Source organism: Haliotis asinina, chromosome 14 (assembly GCF_037392515.1).
Source record: "Haliotis asinina isolate JCU_RB_2024 chromosome 14, JCU_Hal_asi_v2, whole genome shotgun sequence".
Classification (NCBI taxonomy): domain Eukaryota; kingdom Metazoa; phylum Mollusca; class Gastropoda; order Lepetellida; family Haliotidae; genus Haliotis; species Haliotis asinina.
Genome location: NC_090293.1, coordinates 24,438,592 through 24,456,200, shown reverse-complemented (window position 1 = coordinate 24,456,200; position 17,609 = coordinate 24,438,592). Strand labels below are relative to the sequence as shown.

The 17,609-nt window shown below is 43.1% G+C and overlaps 2 protein-coding genes across 2 annotated transcripts in view; both read left to right on the top strand.

Annotated features, from left to right (window-relative positions):
- Positions 1-17,609, top strand: part of LOC137260722 (uncharacterized) — a 31,124-nt gene that overhangs the window by 7,166 nt on the left and 6,349 nt on the right. Inside the window, exons 2-11 of the mRNA XM_067798305.1 lie at positions 7,716-7,829; positions 8,233-8,292; positions 8,998-9,111; positions 9,596-10,193; positions 10,505-10,707; positions 11,481-11,950; positions 13,205-13,359; positions 14,105-14,319; positions 14,846-15,066; positions 15,704-15,862. Coding sequence (XP_067654406.1) covers positions 7,716-7,829; positions 8,233-8,292; positions 8,998-9,111; positions 9,596-10,193; positions 10,505-10,707; positions 11,481-11,950; positions 13,205-13,359; positions 14,105-14,319; positions 14,846-15,066; positions 15,704-15,862 — 2,309 coding nt within the window. The remainder of the gene's footprint in view (positions 1-7,715; positions 7,830-8,232; positions 8,293-8,997; positions 9,112-9,595; positions 10,194-10,504; positions 10,708-11,480; positions 11,951-13,204; positions 13,360-14,104; positions 14,320-14,845; positions 15,067-15,703; positions 15,863-17,609) is intronic.
- LOC137262284 (tetraspanin-8-like) overlaps positions 1-17,609 on the top strand; it is a 133,744-nt gene that overhangs the window by 112,306 nt on the left and 3,829 nt on the right. The gene's annotated exons all lie outside the window — the stretch shown is intronic.

Here is a 17,609-nt window from a genome sequence, read left to right as displayed (position 1 = left end):
CATGCCTGCAGTGCGCAAACTATTCTTTATCACCCCAGTTTATGCAACAGCTGTCTATTTGACCTCTTGACACAAACACAGATCGGTTGGGCAAAGTGTGATAAATATCAGGTAGCTCCAAATGAAACGCTTCAGTTTCGCGGGTACAATTTCGAGTGTTTTCCTCTATTATAGAGACGTTTAAGCATGTTTTATTTATCTTGCATAAAATATGGGTCAAATCCATTACTGGTTGTCCTCCTACTCCTCGTTGTTGTCGTGAGTGAGAGTAATTTATGGCGAGCTCTTGAAAAGGCAAACGGTAGTTCAACAGGGAAAGTCTCTATCTCCTATCGTTTTACTATATACTGACTATCTAACACACTTTTCTTGTCAAAGTATCAAATGTCCATTTCACAGTCAATCTCTGCTCCTGGTAAGTACAGAGTCAAATATTCGCGCTTTATCCAGTTGGCTCTCTGTAAGTAAGTCAAATAAGCAGTGACCGAGCGAGCCATCGTCACTAAAACCAACACTACACGATATTCCACTCCTTTTGTCCTAGGCATGTATATATGTAGATCTTTCTGTCTTTTGCAAAATCCATACTATAAGCTATTGGCTTGATGGGTTTCTACTGGAGATCAGTGCAGAATTAAAGTGGCTGGGGAGCGCCAGTCAGGGTTAGTCAAGGACACCATGCACACATTTTAGCATTGTTATATGACTAGAAGAGGGCAGTTTCGTCAGTCGCTAAGGACATTGCTTCCATAATAGTTGTTAGAATACCTTACAGGGTAGCTGCTCGTAGTTACGAATTCAATTCAAAGAACTGGTAGACGCTGTCAAGGACTTGTGGATTGTGCTTTGACGTCGGTGAAAACTTTGGAGGAGCGTTTGTTAGTTTATCATGTGTCCATTAATACATATTGAATATGAATGCCGTTTTGATGTTTGTGAACAAGTGTGTCCCACATTAAGAAGGTATGCGATAAGAAGGTGTAAGGGTAAGGGTTGTGTTTGTGAATGGTGCTCTCGGGATTGGTCCAAGTGGTGTAAGTGAAATTGTTTGTCAAACTCCAGAAGGCGGATACCATCTACCAAAGTCAGTGCGGTTTCCAACCATCTCCCAAACTGGCTATCTTTATCTGGAGTTATGGAGTCGAAGGAAGCAATACAATGCATTCTCTGGCATAGACAACGAGGTCTCTCTCAATCGGATCTACATGCTGATTTTGAATGACTGATTGACTGTGTTGCGTTTAGAAAGCTCAGGACATGTAGTGGTTTATTGACTGAAGGATTACTGGGTAAAGTTTTCTTGGAGTCATTGCTGACGTGAACAATGTGACACTCATATCTCAGTAAAGACCGAGGTGAAGAACTATCGATGCGTGTTGAGATTTCCATTCGTGGATACTATCCAATAACATTCAACCATAACAGAGACATCAATGGATGTAATCCTCACAGTAAGCAGGGTAATAGGCAAAGTGTGCACCTGGCAAAGTTGAAGAAGAGAGACCCTCTCATTGATTTCAGCTTTAATCTTACTTTATAATCTTGTGATCACGCAGTAACACTTGAAAAGGAAGTCTGTATTGGCATCCGTTAATACGTTGTCGCGATAATTGGAACTTGAGTTTGGTCAAACAGGACTGTCGTATCCTGAAAGCATGCCATCCTCGGTAATGCACGTGCACCTGCCCCCGATTCGCCAAACACAGTCGTTGGTATCGGGTGCAGGTGTAAGGAGACGGGCACGTCTTGCACGTGCGAGGAAGGAGAGATCCTCGGGAGGTCACGCTCTTCCTGAACCCAGCAGGAAAATTAAACGCATTTTGGAGGTGAGATTTTGTATTAACAATCAGGTATATGCGTGTTTAGATTCGCAGCGTAATTTTAAAGTTTTCAGAGCCACAGTTATAAACATAGAATACCACCTGTGAATAGATATTCTCGGCCGTCATTCATTAGCACAATATCTGACAACTGCATATCCGGGTATTTTGTTTGTTGGTATATATGTTAACTCCGCACTTCGCAATATTCTATCTGTATGATTGCCGTCTCTATATAATCAAGGCAGGACCAGTCAACAAGTGAGTGAGTGGGTTTAGTTTTACGCTGCATTTAGCAATATTCCAGCTATATGGCGGCGGTCTGTAAATAATCGAGTCTGGACCAGACAATCCACTGATCAACAACACGAGCATCGACTTGCGCAGTTGGGAACCGATGACACGTGTCAACCAGGTCAGCGAGTCTGACCAACCTTAGTCGCCTCTTACGACAAACACCTTTTATGGCAAGTATGGGTTGCTGAAGGCCCATCCTACGCCGGGACCGTCACGGGTAACCAGTCAACAAGACAATCCAGGGAACAATTGCATGAGCATCGATCTACACAGCTGAAATACGACATGTGTTCGCCAAGTCAGGCAGCCTGACCACCTGATCCTGATAGACCAATAGACTCTGAAGACCAATTGTAACCCGGATGTTCAATGGTTCTGCATGACCATAATCTACAGTTAGGTCATGCAGTTTGATTAGGCCACCGAAGTAGCTCGGGAGAACTATTGTCAGTTTCAGTTAGGATAATTAGAAACTTTATACGGGGTGTTGCCTCGTTGCAGCAGTTGCTATCTCTACCGCCATAGCTAGTTCTGAAGATTGGGTAAGATTTGTTCTTCAGCAATCTATGCTTGTCTTAAGAGGAGACCAACGGGGTCGGGTGGTGGGCTCGCTGACTTCGTTGACAAGGTCGTCGTGCATTCTTAGATCGATGGCACTATCCTCATTGTTCACAGATCATCGTCGCATAGCTGGTGCTGAGCGCGATGAAAATACAAATGTATTACGCATGACTGCAGCTCATTTGACGCCATTATCGTAAGTCAGCGATTGAGTTAAATTTTACGCCGCGTTAGCAATATTCCAGCAATATCACGTCGGAGGACACCAGAAATGGGTTTCGCACGTTGTACCGATGTCGTGAAACCAGGTTGTACCCAGGTAGCCGGTTGCGAACACTTTAACAACGAGGCTACCCCACCAACCGGTTATCATAAGTGGAAAGGTTTAGAAACTCTGGCACTGTCTGTATACACAATTTATAAAGTTATTTCACAAGGTTAAAATTTGTTTTATACTTCAATTATATCAAGAGTGGTACTACATAATAAAAATAATATTACCCTTATGTGTTCCCCTGAAGAGTGGGCGGTAAGGTGGAATTGGACCCAGTGGTTAAGGAGTTCATTAGGCACGACTAAGGTTCGATTATCCACATAGGTACAGTATATGAAGACCATTTCTGGTGTCCCCAGCTCTCATATTTCTAAAAGCGGCTTAAAACACAACTATTCCGCTCCCATATTAAGAATAACTATCTGTTGCCTGAGTACAATATCCACGATACAGAACCTACTCTTTTAATAATCTCCATGTATGTTAAATGTTCACATATGCAATATGGTGCATAGGTCGTAGACAAAATTCAAGAAAAAATAACTCGTGTATATGTCAATTGGCCGACATGCATTGTGTAGTCGCCGACTGTATTGCAACATGGCGGCAGGCGAGTGAAATCGCCTGCAGGTGTTCCTTTCGAGACGAGATCTAGCAGGTAGGTTTGATAGACTGCATTGTTATTGGGACAGAGGGTGTTGAGTGTTCAGCAGTATATCACCAGCCTATATTGTATATATCCCTTATGTGTTTGGCATATCGTCCGCGGTATTGGCTTAACTGACAATCCGGCGAGTGCGTATGTTTCTTTCGTCTGAATGTCCATTGTAATGATCAATACTGTGTGTGTGTAGAGTGTGTAGCCAAAGGTTCTTTGTCTAACTAGGGATTGGCAATAATTATGCTCGTTTTGATGTGGGTGAAATTCTCTCTAAGGGAGGGCCGTTTCTTGGGCATTGTCAGTGGTCGACGGTACTAACTTGACATACCCTTCCAAAAAACGCCAACCTGTGGTTTTACTGAAGTAGCAAGTTATCCTATATTTTGCAAAAATACAATATGGAAAAAAATTCTCATATACAAGTGTGGAGGTATCGTTAATTGAAAAACTAGCTGCAGTTTGACATTTGTGCAGTGCTTTTTAAAGAACGGGGACACAAATAACCCAGGTGTTCAGTTGGCTGTGCAGAGTGTCTCCTCCCGGTCGGTTGGCGTGCCAGATTCAACCTCAACGTGAATATTGACTTGCGGATGCTCGTAGGTTTTACATAGGGTTGCAGGGGTGCGCACTCTCCCCTTTCTCAATAGTGTGCATCCCCGTTTTTTTCAAAAAGCTGTATCCTCTCCCGATGAGCTTTAAGAAAAAAGCTTAGATCTCAGAGAAGAAGATTGTACGTGTTGAAGTATACCTTATTCGTCCCCTCCATACATGCACGCACGCGTACTCATTGTGCGTGCGAATGCGTGTGCGTGGGTACATGCATGTGCATGTATATTTATACATCGAATCCTGCATCGTCAAGAACGTCAGTCGATCACTTTATCACTCTATAAAATATTTAAAAATAAAAAATATAGATAAATATGATTGCGAAGTTGAATGATATCATTTTTCACAAGAGTTGGTATGAAAATGACAAAAAAAGTTTTGGCTAGAAATGTTATTCACGACTCAATTAAGTTGAAATACAACGAAAAGGTTTTACAAGTTTAAGATCCGTTCCTTTGAAATCTACTCACATGTCATCCGCACTAAATCTGACAGCATTTATCATAACTGATACGTTTGTCTGTGTCTAAGAGATTACAGATAACGGTAGTATCGTGTGCATTATACAGTCTTATAGCCGCACGAAACACTTCACGGACTGTGACTGGGCCGAAATCCTTACAGCGCCCCAGCAACAACCTGTACATGTCGGAATGTTCTATATGAAGAAGTATAGACGGTGTTCCACTCGTTTGTTGCGCCATCGTAACACCTCTCCTTCCGAGAAGGTCTTAATGTATATGATAACCTTTTGGGGATTATACTCGTCAATAGAGTTATCAGTGTGTATATCCAGTCATGTATAGTATGTTTGATCCGTTTCTAAAACATGTTCGTTACGCTATGGGTGTTTGACATGTCGTAAATACATTTCAACAACACAGGCAAAGGTTTGCTGTTGAATACATTTGTATGGATATGTAACTGACTGTTGAAAGTTGGCATACAGCACCGACATAAACCTTCCCTGTCAGTGTACAAATACCTAGTGATTGTATATATGTAAATGCAGTTCTTAATGACAGAGGTGGGGGCATTCGGTGGACTTGGACGCTCCGGATGGAAGTGAGAGTTGCGTCCCTTAGTTGAATCAGGGACATAAACCTTCCCTGTCAGTATACAAATACCTAGTGGTAAATGCAATATATATCTAAATGAAGTTCTTAGTGACAGAGGTTGGGGCATTCGGTGGACTTGGACGCTCCGGATGGAAGTGAGAGTTGTGCCCCTTAGTTGAATCAGGGACCGCCGATCACGGTTTCTCTTTGTGATCCTTTTTTGCATCATACCAGTGTTTTCTGGCACTATCAACTTTCAATTTTAAGCTGACATGTTGTGATTTAGCTGGAATATTGTTCAATGCGCCGTAAAACTCAACTCGCTGACTCATCGCGGTACTAGAATAGAGGAATCTTCTTCCCCACGTAAAGTTGAAACAATATACTACGATTGTAACACTCTGTAACTGATCTCACTCTAGGGGTTTGTGTTCTTGTTGCTTAATGCTACACTCAGCAATGTTCTAGCTATTTGACGCCGATCTATAATCGTGTCTGGACCGGACAATCATGTGACTGACATAGGGGGCTTGACAAAGTTTGGCATAACAAACACAAATCGCCTTCCCTCACGAAATATCCAGATGTGAAATACAGGTATTTTAAATGTTGTTTGGTTGATTTGTCTTAATACAGAACAAACGGATAGTGAACTTAATTAGATTCATGGAGGTTATAAAGTCAGATTACATTGCAAACAGTGCATAACAGCAAACACAATTATCCTATTGTTTGGCATTTAGTCACATAATAAAATTTACTATTCAGAAATATCTTCAAAGTAAATATTAGACTTCGGATGATACTATCATGCTATATTTAAGACATGAGGCAATCAAGACATGCTAGAACACTTTAGACGTGAGTTTTCTTAACATGTTAACTAGGGTTTGGACGGCCATATTACAGTATCGTATATGTGTCGTAATGACGTCTTAATACTGTCAGTCTCGCATACTTACCTGACACAGACCATTGTATCCCAAGTGCCTAGATAGATACTCAAACTGTTGATCACCAGATCATCTGGACCAGACTCGATTATTTACAGACTGGCACCATATAGCTGAACTGTTGCCGAGCGTGGCGCTTAACAAAACAACAAACACTCTAATTAATGCCCCAGTTTTTCATCTCCGGAAACGCATTTATGACTGTCCAGCATTTGGACAACACACCTCTACATCTTTTAAGGCATTCATTGGAATGCTTTTTAAATAGTGCATTTTTTTCAGTAACTCAATACATTTGTGCTTATTTGTTTGTTGTTCGACGTCCAAGTCATTGTCGTCTGTGACTGCTGTTAGTAGGTCTATTTTCATCTAAAACACTCGTGACGCTAAAGCTGAGATCCCAATGGGTCCTTCAATCACCGCGACAATCTTAAACAACACCTCAACACTGTCAGTGAAAGAGATCTATTGTAATGCGTTTCATTGTATGGCGTGTCTAACCTCAGCACTAACACAACTCGTCATGGTGTTCACTGACAAGAGAAGTACGGGTTTGCGTGAAGATGGTGATTATATTTCCCTTATTGTTGCTTCTCGGAGGTCGCTATTGGATTCGAACCTGGTATCGCCGTGCTGCTATTGTATTGCCGTACCTTCAACATACAGTTAATTTCATGGTCCGTCTAACTCTTTTAATGTCGGTTGTACCATGTCGAGTTCAATCCTGTGTGTGGAGTGCGTGAATTAGGAGTGTTAAACACGACACTTGTCCGTGATAGAGTTTGTATTTCAACTCTGTTGAGTTGTTAAGTGCTACTTATTATAGTGTTCCATGTGTTATATAGTCTGGCACGGGGAGGGTTAATGCGTTGATTGGTCTCGACCGTCACAAGTTATTTTTTTCTTATTGGGAGAAGTAAGTCTTTTACCATACACTTGACGTGAATCAGTTCGAACGGACATTACCCAACAGCGCCATTACAGGGCGATAAGAATGTATAGAAAACGGTTGAAAACAAGACATAAGGTTAGTTTGTATTTTTATGTATATTTAAAGATTTAGTCATTAGCTTCTGTCACACTCTCAAACCATTGTACTTGTCGGACCAGCGTTGTGTGGAGTCAGCATGATGTCGAGTATCATGACGTTATAAGTATGTATACTGGGGGTGAGGGGGAGGGGTGGGGTGGTGGGGTGGTGTTTATGGATTAAGACTCTAATACGTCCAGTTACATATGTTGTTGACAACAGAGTTTTAGACAAACACTCTCTCAGTCTCCCAAACCATTTACCTCACTCATCTACCCGCCCGGTCACTGACTTATCCACCCACTCATTCACCCGTCCGGTCACTTACTTACCCACCCACTCCCTTGGTCACTCTCTCGTCCACCCGCCCAATCACCCACTCATCCACCTGTGCGGTCACTCACTCATCTATCTGAACAGTCAATCACTCACTCACTCTACATTGTTTACAGTTGGCAGAGAATGGCCGTCACCGAAGCACCGTGCTGCCGCCCCTGGACGCTGATCTCTCCTTTTCTCGCCCCTCCCGGAAACACATCACATTTCTCCAGGGATTCTCTGATGATGTGAGTAGCATACTGGTACCCATACAAGCTGTCAGACCACCCTGCCCTATATTACATGTCACATGACTTCACATCTATGCTTTACAGCTGGAACTGAAATCTTTCTTCGTCGACACGTCACTTTCTTGATGATGTCTAAAATACACGATATGGCGTCGGGGAACTATTTGTTTTTACGGTAATTCATATAATCATGTACATGCAAGTCAGAATTCAGGATGCCAGACTTGAATGCTGAATCAAATGACAATAAATGATGTAGATGAAACCATGTTGGCCGTCCATCGCTAATTGTTATTTATTCTTGTCACCATGGTTACAACACCGTCCTTTGATATTCTCAAAGCTTTTCGCTGTACCGTTTGAAAAAAACTGATGTTGTTTTTATATATTTGCTTTACAGGGCTCCAAGTGTAAAAGGATCAGCTTTGAAATTGACAAGAAAATTGTCACCCATCTACGGGTAAGTTATTGCGCTTCACTTGATACAAGCGACTTGTTCCTTCATGTGTTTATACTGCACTTGCTTTTCCTTTAATTAAAAAGATCATGGATGAGGAATATTTTATGTTTTCGCCAAGGATACCAACGAACAACACACACTGAACTCGGTTGTTAAGTATAGTTTCAGTCGTGAGGCGCTGATATCAGATTCGTTTTCGTATAACGCAGATAATATGAAAGTGTAACATAAAGTCTTGGAGAATATATTCATGTTGCTAGTGAGTCATGGATATTGTGATACGGACTGATCTTCAGCATCTGAAGCCTGTTGTCAGAGGAGACGATTAATTTTGGTTGATGCATGACATCGTTATCTCAGTTGCGTAGATCCTCATGATGTCAATCACTGGCTTATCTGGCCCATTCTTGACTACTGGTAGAATGACGTCATGTGATTGGAATATTGCTGAGAGCGGTCAGTCAGTCAACCAAACATACATATCATTTTTCAGTCTGTCAAACAAATTGTTTTTTCGTTTTTCGGTCAGTTAAGGATCCTATTTAATCAGTCACAATAATCAAACACATTATTTGTCCAGTCAGTCCAGCACATTGTTTGTTCAGCCAGTAAAAACAGCCTGTTTAGGCAATCAAACATGTTATATATTCGGTCACTCAAACACAATGTGTATTCAGTTGGTCAAACACATTGCTTGTTTCTCAGCGGAAGCTGACCCGACGCATTGAGAGACGAATGGGGGAAATGCCTGATGATGAAGTCTCGGAAGATGAAGCCTCCCCAGCCGACACCAGACGTCGTAGTGGTGGCAAGAAACAGGTACATACTTTGACGTCAAAAATACAAACAACAACAACAGCAACAACAACAGCAACAACAACAGCAACAACAGCAGCAACAACAGCAACAGCAACAGCAACAACAACAACAGCAACAACAACAAAACAAGAAACAAAAACAAAAGAACAAAAACAAACAATACAAAAACAATACAAAAAAACAACAAAGCAAAACAAAAAAAACCCCAAAACAAATAAAATCGAAACAAAACAAAATCATAAAAACAAACCAAAAGGAAAAAAGATATGCATGGTCTCAGAATTCTTTGCACACCTCTCATCTCCACACGGTAATGTTCACAGAATGAATGTGACATCATGTTTTGTTGGCAGAACAGTTTGACGACGTACTGTAGATTTGGGTGACTGAGTGATTTTCATTTGTCAAAATATTATTATATTGTTATGGCATCAGTGGAATAACATTTGACATTAGTATAACAAAGTATGATCTGCCATTACAGTCCGCTGAAACACGGAAGGGTCTTTTCAACAGCTACTCCGAGGTTGGAGAGAAGTTGAGGAAGTCTAGCAACAAAACCCGTCCTCAACTGAATGGGCACGTCCATGGCTCTCCGCAAAAAGTCCTTGACCCTCTGTCAAACGATCACGTGACAGCTACTGACCCCAGCGACCTTGCTGGCAGGTCCAGCCGCCAAAGTGATGGGTCAAGAAAGTTCAGCTCCACAACTCCACTGCCGGACATAGGTCAGAGTGATAATGGAGCCCGTCCACTAACATCATCCTCGTCCAAGATGAAGAAAGTTTCTGTGCTGGATCCACAACCCGGAAGCCAGGCAGACAAAGAAGACCAGGCTTTAGAGGAAGATGCTGAACAACAAACCGGAAGTGACGCAGACGAGGACGCAGGAGGCGATATCAGCTTCCGGCAAATGATAATCAGTCCGATCCAGACGCCGGTGGTTCATAGACCAGAGACTCGAGATACCGTTCGACTGAGTTCTGTTCAGCGACGGACACAGAATCTTCAAGGATATGTACATCGACACTGTCCCCCTGACAATAAGATCATGAAGCTTTACCTCTGCTCCGGCTTTGCTGGTTAGTTCCGATACTTCCCATCGACACTGAAAGTTCAGGTTCCCCTACTTTTTATGAAGAGTAGATATTTGATAGAACACTGTAGTTGTATGTCAGTATAGATTCGAGCCCACAGATATCTAGTATGGCCAAGGGACGCAACTCAGCACAGTAGATTAAGGCGCCTTGAGACGACCTATCCAATTGTCCCCAGAAAAGTCTTTTTTTTTGTGGAATAGGTATTGTGAATTGCGAATTGTGAATTTGTATTGTGAACTTTATTCTGATGTTCAGGTAAGAGATGATCAGACGCATCGATTTCCTTGTTTCAGACAGCGAGGTGGAGCGGACAGTTCTGATGGAACAAGTTTGGCCCGAACTAAGAGAGTTCTGCAAAAAGCACGGACACGAGCTGCACGTGATTGACCTACATTGGGGCCTCAAGGACGCCACGGCAGACGACCATCAGATCCCCCGAGTCTGTTCATACTACATTGAAGACTGCAAAGACAATGCGATGGGAATAAACTTCCTGGTAGGGATGAGTGAGTGTACTTATGACTGACTGAGTGAGTGAGTTTTGGTTCGAACAGCATTGCAGTTATATCATGGTATGTCAACTCCACATGACGGGAATGTCTGTTGTTTGCTGTTCGGTGTTAAACGCCGCTGTCAGCAATATTCGAGCGTTATGACGTCAGTCTGTAAATAATAGAGTCTGGATCAGACATTCTAGTGATCAACACCATAAGCATTGATCTCTTGAGATTCAATGACATGTGTCAGCCTAGTCAGCGAGCCTGACCACCCAACCTCGTTAATCGCCTCTTACAACATGCATGAGTTACTGAACACCAGTTCTAACCCGGATCTTCACGGGAACAGATCTCAGACGTTTCTCACTTAATGAAACCCATGAGCACTGCTTCGTGCTGACAGGCCGAGTGATGGATTGTCGATTGTAGTAAATGATAGTTATGAAAGTGATCATTCAGCGATACGAGGATTCGACTAATCAGCGATTATGTTATTTATATAAGCATGTGTTTGATTTAACAACGCTTTTTGTCTTCGGCGTTACTACAATAAGCGTTATCCCATCGCTTCTTTTGAAAAAAAATGTACACCATACTTATGATGTTCCCAGGCGGTGGATACGAAAGAGATTCCATCATCTTTTCGTTCATTCTGACGTATTTGTAGAATATATAAACAAAAGTGTTGTGATGTTATCAGGAAGATAATACTGGTATATTATACAATGTTGGCAAGAATTATAGATTCATTTAGGCATGTTTACTATGGCAGATATTCCTGGGTGAGAAGTATGGACAGTGTCTCTTGCCATCTGAGATTCCTGCTGACGAATTCGAGGCAATACTCGAAGCTGCTATGGAGTACAAGGACCGTAAATTGCTCTCTATCAGAGCCAAGATGGCGGAGGTTGAAGCTGCACGGGCTGAACGGGAGAGCCAACGTCAGAGCGAGGCTGAGGCCAAATCGACTGCGGCGTCTGTCAAGAGTCAAGAAACGAATTTGAGCAGAGATACTAATGACAGAAGCAGAAGCGAGAGTGTGAAGAAAATGGATGACGAGGAAGAAGATGCTTTGGGCGATTTGACATTCGAGAGGAAAGCGAGTGTTATCCGAGCAGAGGGCCTGATCATTAAGAGGTTGAGAGAAGAAGAGGAAGAGCTTCAAGATGTGGACAGTCTCACGCAGTGGTATAAGTTGGATGAAAACGCAAAACCGCCCGTCTACCGCTTGCAGAAGATTAGGTGGGTGACATAAATATTGGTAGGGTCGCCAGTTTTTGTTTTGTTATGTTTGTTGTTTAACGCCACAGTCAGCAATTTTCCAAATATCTGACGTTGTTCATCAAGTCTGGACTAGAGAATCCTGCTATTGAAATCTTCAGCACCCATCTACGAAGCTGGGATACGATGACATGTGTGAACAAAGTCATCGAGGCTGACCACGCGATCCCGTTAGTCGCCTTTTATGACAAGAATGGGTTCGTAAAGAACCCGGATCGTCACTGGTCGCATTGACATTTACTCTTTGTGTGCCGTATTACTTATTGTTGTTTTGTTGTGTCATCGAAGTGAAACGTGACCGTATTGTTATCCCGGACTGTAATTACCAGACACTGTTAATTAACAGCTTCGAGTTAACACAATCAAAATCAAATGCTTAATAAGAGATGGAATGAGATGCCAGAATCAATCGACAGATACCTAGGACAGTTGCAACCCTCAAAGTTCTGTGTCACGGATTAGCAACCAAGGTTGAGTAGCCTAGTGGTTCGAGCCTTCGCTCGTCACGCCGAAGACCCGGGTTCAGTTTCCTACATGGGCACAGTGTGTGAAGCCCATTTTATGTGTGCCCTGTCATGATATTGCTGGAATATTGCTAAATACGTCATAGAATCCAACTCACTCACATCACCCAAATATGTTATTTGCTGGTGCCCCATGTTGTCTGACCCATGAAGGTCCTTGACAAAATAGGCCTTCAGCAACCTAAGCTTGCCATAAAAAACGACTATGCCTGTCGCAAAAAGCAACTAACGGGATCGGGTGGTCAGGTTCGCTGACTTGGTTGACACATGTCATCGGTTCCCAGTTGTGCAGATCGATGTTGTTAATCAGTGGATTGTCTGCTCCAGACTCCATTATTTGCAGACCACCGCCAAATAGCTGGAATATTGCTGAGTGCGGTGTTAAGCTAACTCACTCACTCACTCTATTTTGTCTCGAAACTTCAACGTAGCTAACCAGTGTGAGCGTTCTTGCCATAAAAGGGTAACATAAAGCTTCAATCGAGGCGTTAAACGAAACTCTCGCTCACATGCCAACGTGGTGTGGTACCCTAAAGTGTACAATCATCTCGCCAAAATCTTGGTTCGACACAATGTCTGAAACCCATACCCGATGTCCCCCGCGAAGCATTTGCTGGACTATTACCAAAAAAACGGCGTACAACCTCACTCACTCACTCACATTCTTGTTGACACCGTATTCATGTTTTAGCTCTGTGTACAAGGACATCACGAAGACTGACGGAGCAAGGCGACAAGCCGCGAGGAGCAGCTGGATCACCACTTCAAGCAAGCTGAGCAAGGTCCTGCAGGAGTTCTCACAGGTTGTGGTGTCCGAGGAGGCCAGGGAAAAGTACTTCACCTCATGTGCGTGGAATCTTTGCTTTTTGTTCAACTCTGCATAGTGAGTTGAGTTTTACGTCACACTCAGCAGTATTCCAGCTATATGGCGGCGGTCTGTAAATAATCGAATCTGGACGAGACAATCCACGGATTAACAACATGAACATCGGTCTGCGCAATTGGAAACCGATGACATGTGTCAACCAAGTCAGCGAGCCTGACCACCCGATCCCGTTAGTCGCCTTTTACGCCTTTTATGGCAAGCATGGGTTTCTGAAGGCCTATGGACCTTCACAGGGCCATCGATGTTCTGAACAACGAGCAATGTCATCGCATATGATGATATGAAATTAATCAAGTCGCCGAGCCCGACCATCTGATCTTAAAAGCAGTGTTTAGGTGGGCTGTCTGTTGGTAACCTTCCTTCGACATTACCTTATGTTGATCACAAACGTTATGCAAAGTGTAAGCCTTCATAAGGAAGAAGTATATTGTCAACTCTTTAATGATTATTAGGGAAACGGTAACTACTGCTTTGTGGTTTTGATGAAGAAAATCAAAATGTTGCACAAATGATTAGCCACGTCCAAAGAAATGCCAGTAGATGTAAAAAGGGGAATGTAGTGGTGAAAATTGTATAAATGGATCTCTGAAGACCATTGATGACGCCAGGCGTTCGCGAAAAAAGGTAGGCATGTCCTGTATTAGAACACCCCTGATAAATGTTTTAGTGAATATCACCATTTACTAAGGATTGTCTCTGATTCAGTGCTTGAGCAAGAGCTGGAACATATCCTCGCCGACTTCGACAACACCCCCTCGCACACCGTGTGCTACAAGCGGACCCTACTGGGGCTGCAGAACCATCTCTCCGACATCAGGGTCGGGGAATATATCGACGTCAGCCCCAAGAACAATGACGCCATCGACACCAAGATCAGAAGCAAGATGCTGGACATCAGAGAGGAGTTCGTGGGCAAGAGGGTAAGTTCATGCTGCGTGAGTGAGTGAGGTTCAACACTGCATCGAACAGAATTTCATTTATGTCACGGAGTGTCTCTGATGATACAGATCTTAGACGTTTATGCGTAGGTGAACCACTACGGGTAATAGACTCTGAAGCACAGAGACGTCATGAAGAAGGATCTGAGGTAACATCTTCATGACGTCGTGATGTTGGTAAATACAGGCACGGACTGGTTATACGAACTCTGTAAACGTGTAACCCCAACGTAACTCCCGTACCTATGTGTACACAACTATAGTTCTTTTGTTTAACGCCGCAGTCGTCCATATCACAGCTATATGGCAACTCATGGTTGCAGGGTCAACATAATATAGAATACGATTTATGAACCAGATCTCCTTTCACAGAGCAACCTCTGCTACAGTGTTAAAGAATGGGAGTGAAGGATAACCTTAGTAAAGGTTGCTTTGTGAAAGGAGATCAGAATCAGAAAAAAATGGCATTTCAATCCCATAAATGAATGATCAATTCTTTTGAGTGCAGGTGAACGAGGGCAGCATCTATTCCTTCGAGCTGAACTGGACATCAGGAGGAATTGCCACCACTCACAACAGAGATCATATCAATTACCTGGACCGCGTTGTTAAAGTGACCCATGACATGGTCAAGCGTCAGCTGTCCACTCTGTTTGAAGAAGAGGATGACCAAGCCCTGAGGAACCTGTTTGAGGAAGTCTCGCAACATGTCATGATGTGTCACAAGAGGCAAGGAATCTAAATCTGCATCCGATTATCGATAATTCTTTTCAGCTTGACGTGATTGTTTGCACACCATATATTCCATTTCGCATTTATTCTTTTCTTTAATTGAATTAAAACTACATACGCAAATCCACTGTGCGACACCGAGTGTCAAGAACATGTCGCAGACGCATGCAGATTCATTGGTTGAGTTGACAAACTACAGGTGACATCAGACCTCATGTGGTCACTAATCCTAATATTCGTGGTCGTAGCGTTTGTTGGGCACACCAAACAACCGGCATGGGTGCAATGTGTGAAGCCCATTTCTGGAATCCCTCGCCGTGATAATGCTGGTATATTGCTCGAAGTCGCGAAAAAGTAACTCGGTCACTCACCCCATAAATGGGGCATTTCACCCCCGGAAATATCTTTGATAAATTGATTTGAAAACTGTGTTTACGCCTTGAATGTTGTGATCTTCATGAAAATACCTTTGACCAACAACTCTGAAAAGCTCTTTGAAAGTTTCGTGGACAGTGTAAATTCCACGATGATAAAGCGAGTGATTGTTTACGGCAATCTGTAGGTATTTGAAGCGAATGACATTGTAATAGTATGAGTTTATTTTGGTGTAATGTCATCTGTTGTGACGTTGCAGGGTCCGAAAGTTCCATGGACGGAAGGACATACTCCAGTTGATAAAGTCTTACGTGCGGTCTGAAACAAATACACCCCTTGTGATTTTCGGGAAAACAGGATCTGGCAAGTCGGCCATTTTGGCTAAAGCAGCAAAGGATGTTCATAAGTGGATGAAGGAGTGAGTCTTCATGTAACAACAGCATTAGGAGAAGTTAGGTTTAGCCAGTGAGTAAGTGACTGAGTAAGTGAGAGGAGTGAGGAAAAACGCCTCAAGCACAGACATGACTTGAAAAAGCATGGGTACCACTATTAACGGACTCTGAAACAAACACGTTGCTCATCCATTGATGCACAACGGTACCACAGTAATAAGTTTCAGGCATCTACAAGGGACACAACTCTGTACCCCCTAACTGAGTGTTAAAATAAATGCAAAAAAAATAAGTGCACTACATGAACTAATCTTCTGTAGCGGCTCTGCCTCTAAACACTGACATAGGCATAACGACGTGATGTAATTGCTCTTCTTAGTGAAATATTCCCATCGAATACTTCTCAATACTACACTGGCCCAAAAAAGAAACGCATAGGTGAAAATCCAATGTTATGAGAGATGATTTATTAACTTAAATTGCACAAAAAGTAATGGAACTTGAGCAATGATAATTCACACGGGTATTAACAAATGTGTGTCAAGACATATACAATCATTCACAGTGGTATTAAGCGTCTCTATTTTCCATGGCATAGTGAGAAAGTCAGTATCTGGTGTGACCACCACGGGCATCAATCACTGCTCTGCATCGCCTGGGCATTGACTGTATAAGACGTCGTATCCGCCTTTGTGGGATTCTTCTCCACTCATCTCGCAACGCATTCACCAACTGTAGACGTGTCTGTGGCTGCGGCTGTCGACGTCGTAACCGTTTACCCAATTGGTCCCATAAATGTTCAATTGGGTGCAAATCCGACGATTTTGAGGGCCATGGAAGAAGTGTAATGTTGTTGTTGGCAAGGAAATCCGTGGTAATGCGTGCTGTGTGCGGTCTTGCATTGTCGTGCTGGAAAATTTCCCTTCTAGCGTCAATTGTAGGAACAACATGACGGTTCAGAATTTCATCCCGGTAGCGTACAGCATTGAAATTCCCTTGCACATGCACCAACTGTGTCCTGCCGTTCATAGATATGCCTCCCCACATCATTACACCTCCATCACCGTGTCTGTTGACCTCACGAACGCACTGTCGAGCATATCTCTCATTTCGACGTCTGTAAACACGCATCCTTCCATCATGTCTGTACAGCAGAAAACGTGACTCATCGCTGAACCAGATCCTCCTCCAATTCAAGAGGTTCCATGCCCGAACGTTCCTGCACCACTGAAGACGTGCACGACGGTGATGGGGATGCAGAACAGGTCCTGCATGAGGTCGCATAGGTCGAATTCCATGCTCTCTTAGGCGATTCCTGATGGTTTGTGGAGAGACTCTACGCAGCCCAGGAACGTGATCAGCGGTATACGTAGCAGTGACGGCCCGATTACGCAGATGAAGCACCCGGATGTAGCGGTCTTGTGCTGGAGTTGTCACCCTTGGTCTCCCACTCCTTGGACGGTCTCTGGTCGAGTTGTGTTGCGTGTATCGTTGCCAGAGACGGGAAATCGTGCTCTGCCTCACATTCAGACGTCTGGCAACTGATGACTGACTTTCCCCAGCTTCCAGACGTCCAATGGCTCTATTTCTGTTTTCTTCATTTAACCTTGGCATTTTTCGCGTCGCATAGAAAGAAATTCGAAGAATGAATCGCAACAGGACCTGTCCCCTTTTATAGCCATCATAATCAAGATTGAGATCCTGCATTTGCACGTGCATAATGCTTTCAGATTTTCCCACGTGCAGATTATACAAAGCGTTTTCAAGGTGCTG